Genomic DNA, 17724 nt, shown 5'->3' on the forward strand with positions numbered 1-17724 from the left:
ATCTGAAAGAGAGGAGAGGAGAGGAGAGGAGAATGGATGGAGTAATTGAGTTTTTGAAAAAAGATATAAAAACACCAAACATCTTGTGACCAGCTGTTGGCTCCAAGCTGGATGGCGAGACTCAGGCTCGTTGAGAATCGGATGAAGGTGTTCACTCAAAAAAAAAGGAGACTCGTCCTCATTAAGAACTCCTGTTTGTGGCAAATATTTTGAGAAGTATAGAATAATCCCACGCACAAGGCCAAGGAATCACTTACACGTCGAGTGTTTAAGAAGCATTTCTCAGCTGAGTCGATTGTAGTCTCAAACCCTTTCAACTAAAAGTTTACCTGAGGGGTAAGGTGGACGCCAACATGTGACAGGACAGAGATGGCAGGAAGGGAGACCAACACGGCCCCGATCACATGACGAGACACCCAGCCGGAGACAAAGAGGACCATTGAGCGAGTACAGGTCATCAGCTCATCCAAATAAAAGGTCATGCTGCAGGAAAGGAGCAGAGAGGAGGACGCTAGATGAGGAGGCGGCAGGAGAAAAGTCTTCAGCAGATTAACTCAGCTTCTCATAAGTGCAGCAGACTCTTGTTGGAGCTCAATCAGCACAATTTGTTAAAACAACACCGCGGTCTAAGTTGCAGCAAAATCATGACGATTTATCGTCTCATCTAGATACGTGAAAAAGTGAAAATTCATTTATAAACGTTCTGAAAACACACTTGTTTAACACAACTGCACGTTTTCTGCACATTGAGCACAGGAAAGCATAAACAAGAGGAGTTTTTTAAGGTCTGGAACTGAAGCTGCACAAATATGTCTTTGTGCCAGCTTGGGAGCCACTACTGATATTTCTCATGAAACTGGACGCGATCCAGTCAGATCTGACCAGGGAGATTAATCCACTGCAGACTGGGAGCCAAAGAAAATATAAGAAACATGAAATCTCTTCTGCCTGTTTAAACAGAGAACTAGAGTGGTCTGCCATTAGTTACTTTTAGTTTTTTTTAATTCTGTGACTCCGATGCCCAGGAGAAACAGAATTAAACACAAAGGCAGTCAACTTGTAGACTTGCATATTTCCATCCATCCAGCCATTATCATCTGCTTATCCAGGGTCGGGTCACAGGGGCAGCAGCCTAAGCATGGAGGCCCAGACTTCCCTCTCCCCAGCCACTTGGGCCAGCTCCTCCAGGGAATCCCAAGGTGTTCCCTGGCCAGCTGAGAGACATAGTCCCTCCAGCGTGTCCCGGGTCTTCCCTTGGGTCTCCTCCTGGTTAGACGTACATGGAAAACCTCACCAGGGAGGCATCCAGGAGGCATCCCAACCACATCCGAGCCACCTCAACTGGCTCTTTTTGATGAACTGGAAAAACGTTCTGACTCATTTGTTTCATAAAATGAAAGTTTGAAATGATGAATATATCATGTTATAGAAACATGATTTATTAGTATTTCTCACCGTATGGAGAGCACCAGTGAGGCCAATTCCAACAGCCCAGCTATGGGAGCCAGGATCAGGGCAGCGAGTGCTGGGGAGCCCACATTAGCCAGAGAGGGAAGGAAGCAGGCCAGGGTCAGGGCCACGAAGACAAAACCGTTGAGTAGAACATCCAAAAAGGAGCTGAAGGTGGGGCTCGCAAAGGTCTGCACTTGAACTTTGTTCTTCACCTGCAGGGAAACAGTTCAGTGAAAACGAATCAAACGCAATGACAAAACGAACCCTAAAAACTTTATTGGTATTCTTTTCTTCAGTGTGCTACAATAAAAGGAAAAAACGAATCAACATGAATGACTCAGTGACTCAGAGTTCAGAAACGGAGTGAAAGACATGATTCTCTGAGCAGAAAAAGGCAAAACAACATAAAACGTGTTTTTTTAGCCTGCAGTACCAAAGATGTACCAGCAGGAGGCTGAACAACCTCTGGGGTCAGTGCAGGACAACTGAAAATGTGACTGAGAGAAAGTGTTTGCTCAAGAATAAAATAAAAAAAATCGATTTTACTTTTTTCCCCGCCGTTGTCTCAAAAGACATCGTCGCAAGTTTCAATAAAGTACAAGAAATCTACGTGGAGTTATTTTAAAATCAGTACAGGAAGTGAAAGAAGTTCTAGATTAGTACAGGAACACAACAGTGTTCGTGTTTGCACACCTCCTCCATGTAGCTGCTGCGATAGGCCTTTTCCAGAGGTCTCTCCAGAAAGTTGAGGCTGATCTTGTTAATTGGAGGCTTGAAGAAATAGTCCTTCAGGCTAGATCCAGAGATAAACAAAATGGAACAAAAAAGGATGAAGATATTTTACACCAGTTATAAAACCATAAAAAAATAAAAACGAGTTTTAATGTGTAACAATGTATTAAAAACAGCTGTGCATCAAAAAGTAGAAGTCCTTACACGAACTTTAAATTTTATTAATGTCCATCTTGAGTATAAAGGTTTCTTCCTGGTTGAGACATTTTTGATAAAACGTTATTCATAAACAAATGGACTCTCTAAAAGTCCCAATCCAACATAATCATCCGTAGCCAACAATATCAGCTCATAAACTCCACTTTTGACCTTTTAGCTCACCTGTCCTCCCTGATAACTTTCACAAAGTGAGCGTCGCTCTTCTCCTTGAAGTTCTTGGCTCGTAGCTGGATGAGGGCAGAATGATCCATGCCTGTACCAGCTGCAGCACCTGCGGACATGCCAAGGCTGGTGCCAGTTCCGGTGCTTGTGCTGGTTTTCTTCTCCTTCTCCTGGAGGATGTCACACAGAGAACTCTGGCTGGCACGCACCAGCTCCAGCGGGGGGCTCAGGAGGCCGTTGACTGCTGGGCTGTGGCCCGGGATGAACTTCATGAGGAGATGAAGGGGATAAAGGAAAGAAAAAGAGACAGAAATTAACCCTTTGATGCATGAATTATGAAATCTTCAACCATGATTTTTTTAACAATTTTTTTCATTCATCTTTAAGTGTGAATGAAACAAATTTCAACAAATATTTTTTGTAAAATTTTATAATTTACAAATAATTTATTACATGTCCACCTCAGTGGACAGCGTGCATTCTGAACATGAAATATGTTGGCTTGGCTTACTGAAGTCCAAATGGAGGGGCTCAAATGCAATAAAGTCTTCAACAGCTGTGCTTAATAGCAAAAACAAATAAATAACAATTTTGAGTACCTGTCCACTGTAGTGACCATTATGCACCAAAGGGTTAAAGGATGGACACCAAGTGTGTTTCCTTGCAGGATGGGTTGTATGGAGTAATTCTGAGAGGTGTGCATCTTAACTGCTCGAAGAATAATCTCAATTTTGTATAAAAAATGTAAAACATTATAATTATTTGTTCAACCAAACACCATCCATGTTGTGCAAACTGTGTGCTTAATAGATGTTCTACCTCTACGATATATCTATACGATATAATCCATCTCATTTTCTGCCTAGTTTAAATTTTGCTTTGAGATTGACGATGAACTACCCATCCAAGTGACAGGCAGAGCTTACCCCGGCTTTCCACTGGATGCCTCATCATCGTGTAACGTCCGCAAAGCACAATACACAGCTGATAGTCAATGGGTGTGTTTCCACCAGGCATGGAGAAGCTTAGATGCAGCTCAGATGCGTAGGATAGCGTCGCTCCGAAAAATGCATGCTTTGGGTCTATTTATTACGTGCTACACTTCCAGAAGGCAAGAAATGGTAAATTGGTAAATGGCCTATATTTGATATAGCGCCTTCTAGAGTCCTAGAACCCCCCCAACGCGCTTTACAACACAGTTATTCACTCATGCACACACACATTCACACCCTGGTAGTGATGAGCTACGATGTAGCTACAGCTGCCCTGAGGAGCAATGAAGAGGTGAGGCTGCCGAGAACAGGCGCCACCAGTCCCTCCGACCACCACCAGCAGGCAATGTGGGTTAAGTGTCTTGCCCAAGAACACAAGAGCAGCATTCTCTGCCGGCAGCCGGGATCAATCCTACAACCCTCCCTTTACAGGACAACCCGCGCTACCTCCTGAGCTACTGCAAGTTCGGCCAGTTAGATCAGCACAGGTAATCAGACACGGGAGCAGTGCAAAACATCTGTCAACTTTCAAAATAAAAGATGTGCAGATTTTGTATTGCTTAACTTGTAAAAAAGTGAAATGTTATCTATGATACCTCCTTGTCGGAGGTAAAAAAAAACATTAAATAAACCACAGACCTTTAGTATACATGCTGCAATCATTATTACTTGTTACTGTGTGAACTAGACGCTGACACTCAGCTGCCACTGCGACGGGAACCCAGATAGGAGGAAGAAGACAAGAAGAGACGAGACGTGTTTACCATCTCCGACCGCTGAAGCCGGGCTCCGCCATCAGCCGCCAGGCCCAGCAGCCGGGCTCCACCGGCAGCCTCCTGGACCAGCAGCCGGGCTCCACCGCCGGCCTCCGGGCCTAGCAGCCAGGTACTGTCACCGACCTTCGAGTCTGGCAGCCAGGATCCACCATCAGCTACCAGGACCTGTTTCTTGGCTCATCTACGCTAAGCCTGGCTACACAGAAAATCTCAACAAAAGCTAAGTGAACTTTTTTTATATCTGGCCACAAAAATGGCAATGAAAGTACTACAGAAAGATATGGAGGAGTTAAAGGATTCTGTGAGCATGATGACAGCTGAGTTGTCAACTTTGACAAAACAGCAAGCCTGCATTAAGGACTTACTTACTGAGATTAAAGATCTTAAAATGAGAAATATGGAACAAGAAAGGAAAATTGACTTGCTCGAAAATCGAGTGGCAGAGCTGGAACAGCATTCAAGAATGAATGATAACTCAAAAATTCTGGTGGTTCCGAGACAAGCTGCATAGAAACTGCCCATCTGAAACCATACGGGTAGGAAGGGATGCACTGCGTCTATTACGTTATACGTCGCTTACACATCCGTTGGAAAGCCCAGGTAAGACTTTCAAAGGGAGATAATTAGCAGCCACCGCACACATCTCATGAATCGTGCAATCCATAAATGCATGTGCCGATCAGACCAAAACTCAGAGCCCACATTCCTGTGAATCGGTATCAACATTGGCTTCATTTGAAAACACTGTCTAGATCTTAGCATTCTTGCACCTTTCATGCAATTTTAAAAGCTAGTTTCGAACTGCAGCTGTTACTAAATATTTAAACGAGTCATTGGGGAGTATTTCTTCAAAAACTTTGGCGCTGTGTTCTGAATTCTCCAAACTGAGAGCTTTAATCACACCTTAAATGATTAAAACGTAAAAAAATCATCACTTTAGTTTCTTGAGCGGGGACTGTTTACAGGAGTGCAGCATTAGCGTCACTGTACTGTACCTTGGCACCGCTGGTCTTGTGTTCTTCCTGGCAGCCATTCAGCACAGCCACATCATCTCCTTGCTCTGTCACAGAAGACCGAACTGTGCTATGGAAAACACAAGGCGGCTAGAAGGACAAAAGGACAGCTGAGTGAGAGACTGACTAATCAAAACGCATGCAGATGATTATAGCTTGAGCTTCAGCAGCATTTTTTACATTTAGTTTATTGCTGGGAATTAAATGTTATCAACTTAATTAAAATTAAAGTAACAACGGATAGTTTTTAAACTTTAAGCTAGAGCTTTAACATTCATCTCAGTGATTTGTTGGGTTACAAACTTGACCAGTTTCCTTTTTGACGCCACTCTGCAGCCCTCTGCTGACCAAAAACGCACTTGATAGTTTTGCGGAGCGGGTAGGTGTCCTAGGGTAGTCTGGCCTGCCAGACTCTTCCTCTGTTTAATTCTGCACAGAGAACTAGTCTGGTTACTCACAGGCAGAGAGGCACATGAGGGGCAGGACTAGCCAGCTCAAAAAGAACCAATCAGAGAAAAAGGCAAAAATGCCGACTGTACCGCGCAACTCTAGTTTTTTTAGCTGTAGTCAAACATCTTTCTTTATAAGAAAGGCTTTTAGCGCTTATTCTTGTTGTGGTTTTAAAGACATGTCCAAGTCATTTAGAACAGAGGAAAGAGCCGCAGTGAACTCTGCTTCAGACAACGTATTAATTGTTTTGGAGAAACTGAGCGTCGCGGTGTGCAACGTACGCTGCTCAGCGCTGATTGGCTCGGTTATAATTCTCGGGGGTGCAGTTGTTTGAATAGATGAGTTTCTAGACCTGGTTCCTAGAGGCTGGTCAGGCTAGTCCTAGGGAGCACTCTTTACTTGCTTTATGACTGTAATGCTAGCGGTTAGCATTTTCAGTTCACCGATTGTCTTTGCCTGGAAATAAAAGGGTAATGTCTTTGGAGGCAAAGCAATGAGCTAAAACCACCATGAACATCAGTGCGGCCTACACTAGTTTGAGGGAGCTAAAGGAGGCTACAAAATCACGAACTGATGGTGACCTGGCTTTGTTGCTACTGGATATGTAAGAAGTAATATTTTTGTCCAACAGTGTGGACCCTTTTACTTAATGGTTTTAGTACTAATTGGCTCACATTAGTGTTGGCTCGTTGTTAACGCAACAGCAGGGTTGTGTAATAGTTGTCCATCCAAAACTGCTCGATGTTACATTAAAGCTATAATCCAGAGTATTTTTTATCCAACGGCACCATCTAGTGGCTGACAAATGTATCACTCCTTGATACATTATTACAGTGGTTCCCAACCTTTTTCCCAAGGGACCCCGTTTCTTACCAGTAAAATTTTTGACGACCCCCTCCCATTCTCTCTTCCAGTACAAACATTATTAAGAAATGATAAAATTGTTCAAGCACATTTTAATATGCTTTGATTCAATAGATAACAGTAATAGTAGGCTCCAGTACAGAACAAAGTCATTAACAAAACCAAACAGAGCATAATGTGATTGACAGTTTGTATTACTTTTCTGAACACATTGTTTCTTGTAAACACTGATAAATCAATCATTCCTTTCAATAAACATTAGACACATAAAAAATACACTGAGCAAAATGTACTTAAATGTGTATATTACTGTTTATACTAGATTATTTACTGTAAAGGCTGTGATTAATCAACCAGTCCTATCTTTAATGAACTTTTGACACTTGAAAATAAAACAGAGAGCTGAGCAAAATGTTCTTAAAAGTGTGTTACTTTTTCTGTACTAATTATTTCCTGTCATAATATCAGTAAACTTTTCACTCAGGAAAAAAATGTGAGCAAAATGTAGGCTATAAACAAGTAATAAATGAAGTTTTAACCCCTTAAAGTGGAGAGGTCCTGGCGACCCACTGAGAGGCTTTGGCGCCCCCTTGTGGGGGTTGGGACCCCCAGGTTAGGAACCACTGCGTTATTATAACTTCAGTACTTACAGCAGAAAGCAATGCCTCTTGTTCGTGAATGTTATAACACACATTGTTTAACAATTATTATCCTCGTGTTATGTAGTTTATTCGCATATTTATATTTTAAAGACTTACAAGTCCACAAGAAAGGTGGCCAATTCTGCATCTGCCTAGGTATGTCCTCAATCGCTTGCGCACCCTCTGTGATTGGCAGTTGTACGTAAACGGATGTCTGACGCTATTGGCTAATGCTGAACGGCGCTCAGTTCAAACTGCATGAGTTCTAAGGGATGGGGGACAGGCTTACCAAAAAAATAAAAGAGGTATTGCCTACATTATAATACAATACAGAGTAAGACTATATTTTTTTCAGATTTCTAAAAAAAATCATAAATGCTTGAAGGGGGAAAACTCCGGATTGCTGCTAATCAGAAATTTCTTATTTTAGAATGAGATTCCTAAAAAGGATTCTCACCGCGATTCGATCAGGTGGTTTTTGAGGCAGGAGGGATTCTGCAGCATGCGCCTCCCCAGGGATAAGGTCTGGTGTGCGGGCGAAAGGGCAAGAGGACACACAGTCCCCGCCTGGTGGTCCCATCTGACTACAGCCACAGTGCTGATCGTGCTCCAGCTTCCGTCCAGAGATCAGGTAGGTTTTCATCCCTAACAGAAAAACAGAAAAATCTCATTTAGACAGACGTAATGTTCTTTCATTTTGCTGGTTTGACTTGACCGGAAAAAAAGACCACACAATGTTTTGTTCACCAAACTGATCGATGTAAAATTAAAGAAAAGCACTCAACCAAAATATTCTAAGAATTAAAACCATACATCCAAATCTGTGAAAAGCTGTCAGGAAAATACAAAAAAAAAAAAAAAAAGCACCAATACGTGGTGTCTTCCAGCAAAAAGGTAAACATTAACCCACCTTCTCCATGGGTGGTTTTCTGTAACTGACTTGTTTAATCATGCTTGTAACACCCAACCGAGACAGAGTTTTGACAATCAGTTAATGTAGGAAACAATTTACTACCTAAATGAAGGAAACAATGATTGTCTACCAACTTTTGATGTCACTCTTTGTGTGGCGGCAGGAATGTCTGAGCAACTGGAAATGTGTCCAAAAACAACCCGAGTCCCCTTCAAAGCCAACACTTTGAGACGGAAACAGGTTCATCCAAAGGAATAAAACGCCTAACATACAATTTAACATAGGAAGTAGTACACCCAATGTATAGCTATTTACACCTTTTAAATAGGGATGGACAATATATCAGCATCACTATCGGTATCAGCTGATGTTAGTCATTTTTTAACATATCGGTATTGGTCCGATACATAAAACCAGGCCGATCTTAACAACCGATATTTTTTCCATCTAGTCTCCATTTGTTTGCCTGTTTCAGAGGGTGAGGGGGTGATGTGTAATTGTTTAGTCATGTGACAGTGAATGAAATCATCTCAGAACCGTAAATGTGTGTGTTGTGTGTACATAATAATGTAAATTCACCTTTAATAATTTTCATTCTATACAAAATCTGCTGATTTTAATGTCAGTATATCGATATCGGCAAATATCGGTTATCGGCCATAACAGTGATCTTAATATCAGATTTCAGTATCGGCCCAAAAAATTTCATATTGGTGCATCACTACTTTTAAGTATCATACACACACATGCTGGTCAGGTACACTAAAGAATACATATTTAACCTTGCACTTTCCATTTCCTGATTAAAAAAATATGTAAACAATGACAAAAGCTTAAACTTTAAACATAAAACACATATGCCAAGATCATGAAATATGGGCAAGACCTACATAAATAAAACTTCCTACAAATAACTACAATTCTTTTGGCCATTTGTTGTTTTATAATTTTACTCAGAACTCCCCTCAAAAATTTAAATTAAGCAAAAATTTTAAGTCAATGAAAAACACAAAAAATAGTTATTACACTATTTGTGCAACAATCTATAATTAAAGTGACATTTTTCCATTTAGAGATCTGTTTATAATTTATGGACAACTTCCTGAACAGCCTGTGTTCAGATAAATAGTATGAGCTAACAGCTAATTTGAGCACAGCATGAGATTAAAGTCAGTTGCTACAGCTACAGTTTTCCAAATTTCACAGCAGCTCATGCAACAATTTTATAAATGTTTTACAAAGCATTCTGCTTCACCAACTTTTCAACTCTTACAAATGCCGGTTGTTTGGAGACATCAGACATATGTCATTTCCTCCTGAGCTGCAACCAATCAGCACGAGTTACCCACAAATCCCATAACTCTAACTTCCTAATGGCCCAAAAGCATCCCTTTAGCAACATTTCCAACTGCTCACATTTATATCTTTCATGCTTTTACAAACTCATGAATGTTCACTGATGTGTGGATGAATTCCATATAATGTAGCAAAAGGCAGCTCTTATTCATCTCATGATGATATAGCCAAGTGAAAAGCCTGAAATTAGCCGCTTCAGGCATCTGAGGAGCGCCGCAGGGATCCAGGACATTTCCAGTCAGTACAGTGATGGGCCTAAACTGGCGTACGACTCAATATGTAAATATTTTTAAATAGTGCTCGAAGACAGGCTGCAATTTAATCAGTGCATCTGTCACAGTGCAGTTAATGATTCATGCTGGTGTGTATTACATGTGCTGAAATTCAGTATCCACTTAAACTGCATGAGTCACTCCTGTTGGATTCAACATGGGATCTCCTGCTGACTCCCCGTCTGAGGCGTCCTGATGCACGACTTCACACTGGAAGTGGCACGGAACAATTCAAACAAATCAAAGGTTTGTGTTTTCAAAGGGTTTAGAATACACGTGCTGATTGGACACAACTTATATAGAATGACCTCATTTATTATAAGGGTGAATATGATGGATTAATCCTCCTCTTATTCCATCCAAGCTTACTAAAGATAAAACGTGTCTCTTTAGCAGACTGCCAATCACGGCGATGTCGACAAATGCTGACAAGCAGGCAACTATACAGTATGTTTGCCTTTCAGCTCTAGGGTTCTGGCCTGTTCACACTGTTGTGGAGCCAACAAGGAGATGCACAAACAGTGGATCAGAGCAGTGGCTCACAGCCAGCCGCTATCAACCTGTTTAAATACACACAAACATGGCTAGCTGGCCTAAGTTAACAGGTCTGCCTTAGATAGCTTGGACACGGCTGGAAGAACACACAGAGGCCATAACGAAACCAGAGTTAGAACGATCAGAGATAATCCCTGTCTAATTAGCCATAAAAGGAAGAAATCCTAGTTGAGACTATGCAGTTTGCTGTCAATTTCAAGTGTGTGTTAATGATTTTTACTAGTTTTTCATTAATAGGCTTTATTTAACCTACGGGTTGTGCAGCGCACCAGACTAAAGACCAAAGGTGACGGATCATTTGTTGCTGTGGCCCCCAGACTCCGGAACTTGTAGTGGCTTTAAATGCTCTCCCCTGAGCCTGAAATCAGTGGGCTCGTTTAAAAAGCAGCTGAAAACTCACCTGTTCAAGGTGGCTTTTACATGACTTTTAGCACCACCCTCTCCTTATTCTGCTCTTTCTACCTATTCCACCTTTCCCGAGATCCACCGATTTCCCTCTTTCCTATTCATTTTCTCTCTCTCCCTTTCCTTGTTTTTTTAATCACATATTTAATTTTTTGTCATTTTAAACATATTTTTAATCATTTTTTAAATCTTTTTTATATTTAAAATGTTTTGTTTCTGTGAAGCGTCTCATGATTTTTATCTTGAGAGGCGCTATAGAAAATATCTATTTCTTTCTTTCTTTCTTTCTTTATTTATTTTTTGTTTCCTTTCTTTCTTTCTTTCTTTCTTTCTTTCTTTATTTTTTGTTTCCTTTCTTTCTTTATTTTTTGTTTCCTTTCTTTCTTTCTTTCTTGTTTCTTTCTTTCTTTCTTTCTTTCTTTCTTGTTTCTTTCTTTCTTTCTTTCTTCTTTCTTTCTTTCTTTCTTTCTTTCTTTCTTTCTTCTTTCTTCTTTCTTTCTTTCTTTCTTCTTTCTTTCTTTCTTTCTTTCTTCTTTCTTCTTTCTTTCTTTCTTTCTTTCTTATCACCCAAGGCTGAAAAGTAAACATTGGGTGATTATGTTTTTGCCTTTGATGTTGTTTTTGCCTGTGTGTGTGTGTGTGTGTGTGTGTGTGTGTGTGTGTGTGTGTGTGTGTGTGTGTGTGTGTGTGTGTGTGTGTGTGTGTGTGTGTGTGAGTTCGATTATGAACCACTTGACAGCTTTTAATGAAACTCTCAAAGAAATCATCAGATCTAACATGAATTAGAAAACACAAAAAGGACTACAACTGTTATTTAAAACATATACTCAAAATGCTAATTTCTTTGATATTGTTCCAAGCTTATTTACAAGATTTGTCAAATATCTGCATTCCTTCATTTTTTGGAGATTTCAGCACAATATCTTCAGATCAAAAAGGAGAGGCCACATTTTGAAATTTTGTCTTTTAATTACTTAGGTACAAAAATAAAACGTTTAAAAATATTGAAAGATGTAAAATGGGGTGTCCAAAGTTTAGAAAACTGCAGTTAAAACTGTCAAGTTAATCGTTCTCGTAGGCCTTGAAAATGTGATTTGTAAAAAATAAGTAAAAAAATAAGCAATTATTATTTTGATTTGTTTTTATTTGTACTCCTAAAAAAGGTTCAACATAGGCATGTTAGTAATAATCAGAACAATAAAAAGTTTTAAAGTGACAAAATTGAACAGAAATGCAAAAGGGGCAGCACAAAGTCATTCTGGCGGACGGCAAATAGCCTCCCGACTGCCCTTTGAACATGCCTGAAGTAATCCTGAAGATATTTGTCTATTTACCCTAAAAATGATCTAAGATAAATATAATGAATTTAAAAAAACTTTTCACAAATATTTTATCTCTACTTTCAGGAAAAAAAAACTGTTAGAAACAGCTTTGTCAAAAAAAAATCATGCACCTGAATGTTTAAAGATAGGATCTGTTGAGTAAATGTCTTGACCTGACTCTATGAACATTTTTATTAAACAGGAAAACGTAAAGATATGCATTCATGTATTCACCTGTTTAACTCTGGTTAATGAGCACGACTGACGTACAAGTGCGTCATTCTGATGCTTACTCGGTGTGCTGCTACACGAGTTTGTGTACAACTTTTAGAGTATTTGTGACCTTTTTAGTGAATCAAATACACAAAGTGCATAGTTTTCATTCCTCTGATTCTTCAGAGAGAGAAAACCATCTGACATTAGTGTGATGCAAGAGCAACGACTTCAGCGACACACAAGATGATCAGCCACAGAAGTGCTAATGTTCACCCATTGGGTTTCTATTCTGCTTTTCCTTCTCATCTCAAGTTTTTACTTGCCAGCATGATAAAATACCAGCTGAAATTTATTTAATTAATAAAAGAAAATTATTTGGTGTACGATTGTTTGATTGGAGTTGAATTCCCTCACACAAACATGGATTCCCAGTCTTTACTGCAACCCATTAGCATCAAGATGTTTGATAACAGGAATCTCCACCTTTCTGTCTGCTTTCATCATGAAACCATGATGAAGCTGTTTACTGACAAAAAAATTATAATAATAACCCACCCAGTTACCAGAATAAAACCTATCTGGAAATCTCTGATACTAACTCGCCAAGACAATTTGTGACCTCCTTTTTGATGTACACTTCAAGAAAATGTTTTTATCTGTTCCACCATTTTAATAAATTTTTAAATTCATTTGAGGTTGTAATAACCTGCTTTATGGTTGTTAGCTGTAATGCTAGCTGTTAGCATTTTCAGTTCGCCGATCATTAATAAAAAGCACAAAAAGAAGAAAAAAAGATGTTTGCATTTTCTGTTGGCTTCATGTTGGCCTGGAAGTGAAAGTAAGAGAGTAATGTCTTTTGAGGCAAAGCAAAGAGCTAAAGCCAGAGTGAACATCGGTGTGGCCTACATTAGCTTGACGGGAGGCTACAAAAAAAAATCACAGACTGATGGTGACCTGGCTTTGTTGCTTTTGGACTTATAAGTAATAATATTTTTGTCCAACAGTGTGGATATTTTCCCTTTGTGGTATATTTTAGTATTAGTTGGCTGATGTTCAAGGGTGGACTGGCCAATCTGACATGCTGGCACTTTCCCGGTGGGCTGCTTAGCAAAGTGGGCTGCTTGCCCAGCTTGGGCCGACACAACCCCTCACCCCCACCCTCACATTTGGCGGGATAGAGGTGAGTCTGTGAGCACCCACCCCCCAATTCCACAGCATTCTTCCCCCGCTTCGACGGTTTATAAAAATGCCAGGGCCGAATTTTGGTCCCATTCCACCCCTGCTCATGTTAGTGTTAGCTCGTTGTTAGCGAGCAGGGTTGTTTATAAAAGTTGTAATTCTATGCTTTCGTTCTTTTTTTAAACACAGAAACAGTTTTGTTTACCTGTTTGTAGCTACGGTTTCGCCGACAGCTGCCGGCTTCTTCAGGCTGACGCTGATGGTGGCGCGTCACTTCCTTCTCCGTTTATCTGCGGGCAGCAGAGGACGTTGTCGCCCTCTACTGCCCGCTCTCCCCTCTCCGACGATGCAGTCCCATGCGTGGTCCAGCGTGTAAACTCCGTCGTCCCTGTTCATGGTCCCACATCCACGTCTCCTTATCTCTATTGCTTCCTTGATCCATCTTTTGTATTTTTGTTGTTCGGTGGTTATGATCCGTGTGCTGTCCCAGTCCATTATATGGTTTTCTCTTAAGCAATGATCTGTTACGGCTGACTTTTTTATTGTACTTTCTGCTTCTTCTTTTGCTGCTCTTGTGTGTTTACGATTTGCCTCTTTCTCGCACTCCTTTCTGTGTTCTATTGTCCGTGTGTTGAGTTGGCGTCTGGTTTCTCCTATGTATGTTTTATTGCATATTTTGCATGGGATTTCGTAGATGACTCCACATTTTTGTCCAGCTGATATTTTGTCTTTTGGGTGTACTAGTCTGTTTCTAACTGTTGTGTATGGCTTTGTTGGTGTGTTTATGTTGTGTTTTTTCATTGTTGCTCTTATTTTTTCCGTTATGCCTCTGATGTATGGTAGGGTTATCACTGGTTTTGGTTCTTGTCTTTCTGGGTTTCTGGTTCTTTTTTTGGGTTGTTCTTTGCTTTCTGTTTTTGTTTGTTGTTTTCCTTTGTTTATTGCCCATGTCGGGTATCTGCAGGTCTTTAAAGCGTGTTGTATGTGTTTGTCCTCTTGTTTACGGTCTCTCTCTTCTGTTATTATGTTTGCTCGGTGATATAATGTTCTGATTACTGACATTTTGTGTATGGTGGGGTGTTCTGATGTCCATAATAAATATTGGTCTGTGTGTGTTGGTTTCCTGTATGTGTTTATGTTTAGGGTCCCGTCGGTCTGCCTGGTGATTTTCATGTCCATAAATGCTATGCTGCCTTCTGTTTCTAACTCATAAGTGAATTTTATGTTGCCCATGTCGTCAATATTGTTTAAGTGTTGTGTTAGTGTTTCTGTTTGTCCTTTTGGTATGATTTCCAGTATGTCGTCTACGTAGCGTTTCCATAGTTTTATTTTGCAGTTTGGGGGGGCGGTGGCTATGGCTTTTTGTTCCAGGTCTTCCATGAAAAACTCGCACAGGGTGGCTGATAACGGGTTACCCATGGCGAAGCCTTCCAGTTGTTTGTATATTGTGTTGTCGTATGTGAAGTAAGTGGAGTTAGCTACCAGTCCTATCAGTTGTGCTATGTCATCTGCTGTGAGGTTTGTCCTTTTATGTAAAGTTTTGTCTTGTCTGATTCTGTTAACTACTATGTCTATGGTTTTTTGGGTTGGTGTTTTTGTGAACAGAGATGTGACGTCATGTGAGATGAGTATGTCGTTGTCTTCTATTGTAATTTCCTTTAGTTCTTTTGCCAATTCTATGCTATTTTTGCAGTGTTGGTCTGTATTTCCTAATAACGGGCTGATGATTCTGCTGATATCTTTTGCCATGTTGTATGTTGGTGTACCTATGCTGTCAACTATTGGTCTAAGTGGGGTGTTTTGTTTATGTATTTTTGGTGTTCCATATATTCTTGGTGTTATGTTTGCTGTGGGAATCCAGTGTTTGTACATTTTTTCTGTTATTTTGCCTTTTTCGTGCAGTGGCTTCAGTAATTTTTTCATGTTTTTCTTAATGTTTTCTGTTGGATCTTTTTTAAGTATTTCATATGTATTTTTGTCTTCTAGCATCTGTTTCATCTGTTGTTTATATTTTTCTCAGTCCATAACTACTGTGGTTCTTCCTTTATCTGCCGGTAGAATAATTATCTGTTCATTTTTGGATAAAGCTGTCATGGCTGATTGTTCTTCTTTTGTAATATTGCTGTGTTGAATTTGGCTGTTTTTTAATATCCCAACTACGTTATTTCTGAGTTCTGCTTTCTTTCCCTCATCTGTGATCTGTTGACATGCTAGTTCTGTTGCTACAATAAATTCATCATATGGTATTTCTTTTGGTGTGACTGCAAAGTTTAAACCTTTCTTTAATATGCTCTCTTCTGCTTCTGTTAGTTTGTATTGTGAAATGTTACATACCCATGAGTTTGGTGTGGAGTTGCCTTGTATTTCTCCCCTCTTTTTCTTGTTTATGAGTCTGTTTAACTTCTTTATGTGTCTTTCTTTCACTTTTATGAACTCTTGTTCCTGTTTTTCCATCATGTGTCCTTTAATTAGTTCCTCCATTTGTTTATCAAGTTTGTAATTCCTTTTCAAGTCCAGGTGTCCTCTTTCCAGTTTGTCCTCCACACGCCTCTGTTTGGTTATGACGTTCCTTATCCTCTCCTTGAGCAGTGCTCTCTGTGCTCTTTCTATTATATTTTGTGCTGTCTTGGTCCGGATCGATGTTTTCAGCTGTAGGCTTGTGGGTGTGATGTTTTCGTCCCGGCATCTTAAACAGAAGCGAAGGTGGTTTCTTAGACGTGCGCGTTTCTGGTGTAATCGTTCCAAACGGCGGAAGTCCTTCGTTCCTTGTTGTCCGTATTTCTCTTTGAACATCTTAGGTGTGTTCTTGCTGTGTCTTTGTAAATCCATGCTTTCGTTCTTTTTTTAAACACAGAAACAGTTTTGTTTACCTGTTTGTAGCTACAGTTTCGCCGACAGCTGCCGGCTTCTTCAGGCTGACGCTGATGGTGGCGCGCGAGAGGGGAGAGCGGGCAGTAGAGGGCGACAACGTCCTCTGCTGCCCGCAGATAAACGGAGAAGGAAGTGACGCGCCACCATCAGCGTCAGCCTGAAGAAGCCGGCAGCTGTTGGCGAAACCGTAGCTACAAACAGGTAAACAAAACTGTTTCTGTGTTTAAAAAAAGAACGAAAGCATGGATTTACAAAGACACAGCAAGAACACACCTAAGATGTTGTAATTCTATTTTCAACCACTAGGGTGGAGGAGCAGGAAACTGCCCATTGTTACTTTACAGGGCTAATAAGGAGCCTAAGTTATGCCCAACTACTTCCAGACCATAGTTGCCCGTAGAACAAAAAAATGAATGCAAGTCAGTGGGGCTAAAAATGCTATTAATCCTGTTAGTTACATTCCATGGATTTCACACATAATGTATGTGAATTTTAACGATCAATTTTGATGTCAAGAACACATGTATTTTCAAAAGGGGGAAACATTATTTTTGGTTTTGTGTGAAGTTACGTTCAGGACAACAAATGTGTATCGCTAAAGGGACGTCATTGAACCAGACACGAAGAGAGAAGGAAAAAATGGCTGTAGGTTAAGCGAACTTCAAATCCACCATAAATCTGGTCATTTGGTAAATATTGGGTATGCTGGGGGAGAAAAGATTCTGTGGTGTGCCAACGTCTGATTTGTGGTCGTGCTAATTCCAAACTTTTACACGCTCATAAATCTCAAAGTGTGTGACTGGCATGGTCGAACCACACATCATTAGTTTTCATTTAAATTGAAGTACAACCTATTTGCGATTCAGGGAGTATAAAAGAGCTCAGTAGAAAAATTTAGCCCTCTTCATTAATTTTTTCGTTCTTCTGGGGGACCCAGGAGCCAACAGGAAAGGGAGGAGACTTAACCCTGGGGCATATAAAGGCGGAAGCGCCGTGGTCTTGGGAAGTCAAATGGTCACACAGGAAGTGCCACGCCACTGAGAGCTTCTTGGAAAGTCACGCAATAGTCAAAACATCACGCAATACTTGAGAACAGGAAGTGGAAAGTGACTCTTTTGTTTTCAAGTGATCAGACTTGCCATCGTGTTTTGTGAGATTCTAATTCATTAAAAATGGGTAAGTACGCTATTTATTAGAATATTGTAAGATCAATAGTTGTTTAAAGTTATCAATACTGCAGCTGGGTTTGTGCCGTAAAGCGGTTCTATGTCATAATGTCTGTTATAAAGTACTCCACAATGCTGTAAACAGCTGAGCCGCTTTAATAAAACTGG

General features: G+C 40.3%; 1 protein-coding gene across 2 annotated transcripts in view; it reads right to left on the reverse strand.

Annotated features, from left to right (window-relative positions):
* adcy9 (adenylate cyclase 9) overlaps window positions 1–17724 on the reverse strand; it is a 49033-nt gene that overhangs the window by 10511 nt on the left and 20798 nt on the right. For both annotated transcript variants that reach the window (XM_015967332.3, XM_015967322.3), the window contains exons 3-8: window positions 7759–7946; window positions 5329–5436; window positions 2566–2831; window positions 2146–2245; window positions 1456–1664; window positions 330–483 (exon numbers count right to left, since the gene is read on the reverse strand). In XM_015967332.3, the coding sequence (XP_015822818.1) occupies window positions 330–483; window positions 1456–1664; window positions 2146–2245; window positions 2566–2831; window positions 5329–5436; window positions 7759–7946 (1025 nt within the window). The remainder of the gene's footprint in view (window positions 1–329; window positions 484–1455; window positions 1665–2145; window positions 2246–2565; window positions 2832–5328; window positions 5437–7758; window positions 7947–17724) is intronic.

The sequence above is a fragment of the Nothobranchius furzeri genome, chromosome 4 (assembly GCF_043380555.1).
Source record: "Nothobranchius furzeri strain GRZ-AD chromosome 4, NfurGRZ-RIMD1, whole genome shotgun sequence".
NCBI classification, from domain to species: domain Eukaryota; kingdom Metazoa; phylum Chordata; class Actinopteri; order Cyprinodontiformes; family Nothobranchiidae; genus Nothobranchius; species Nothobranchius furzeri.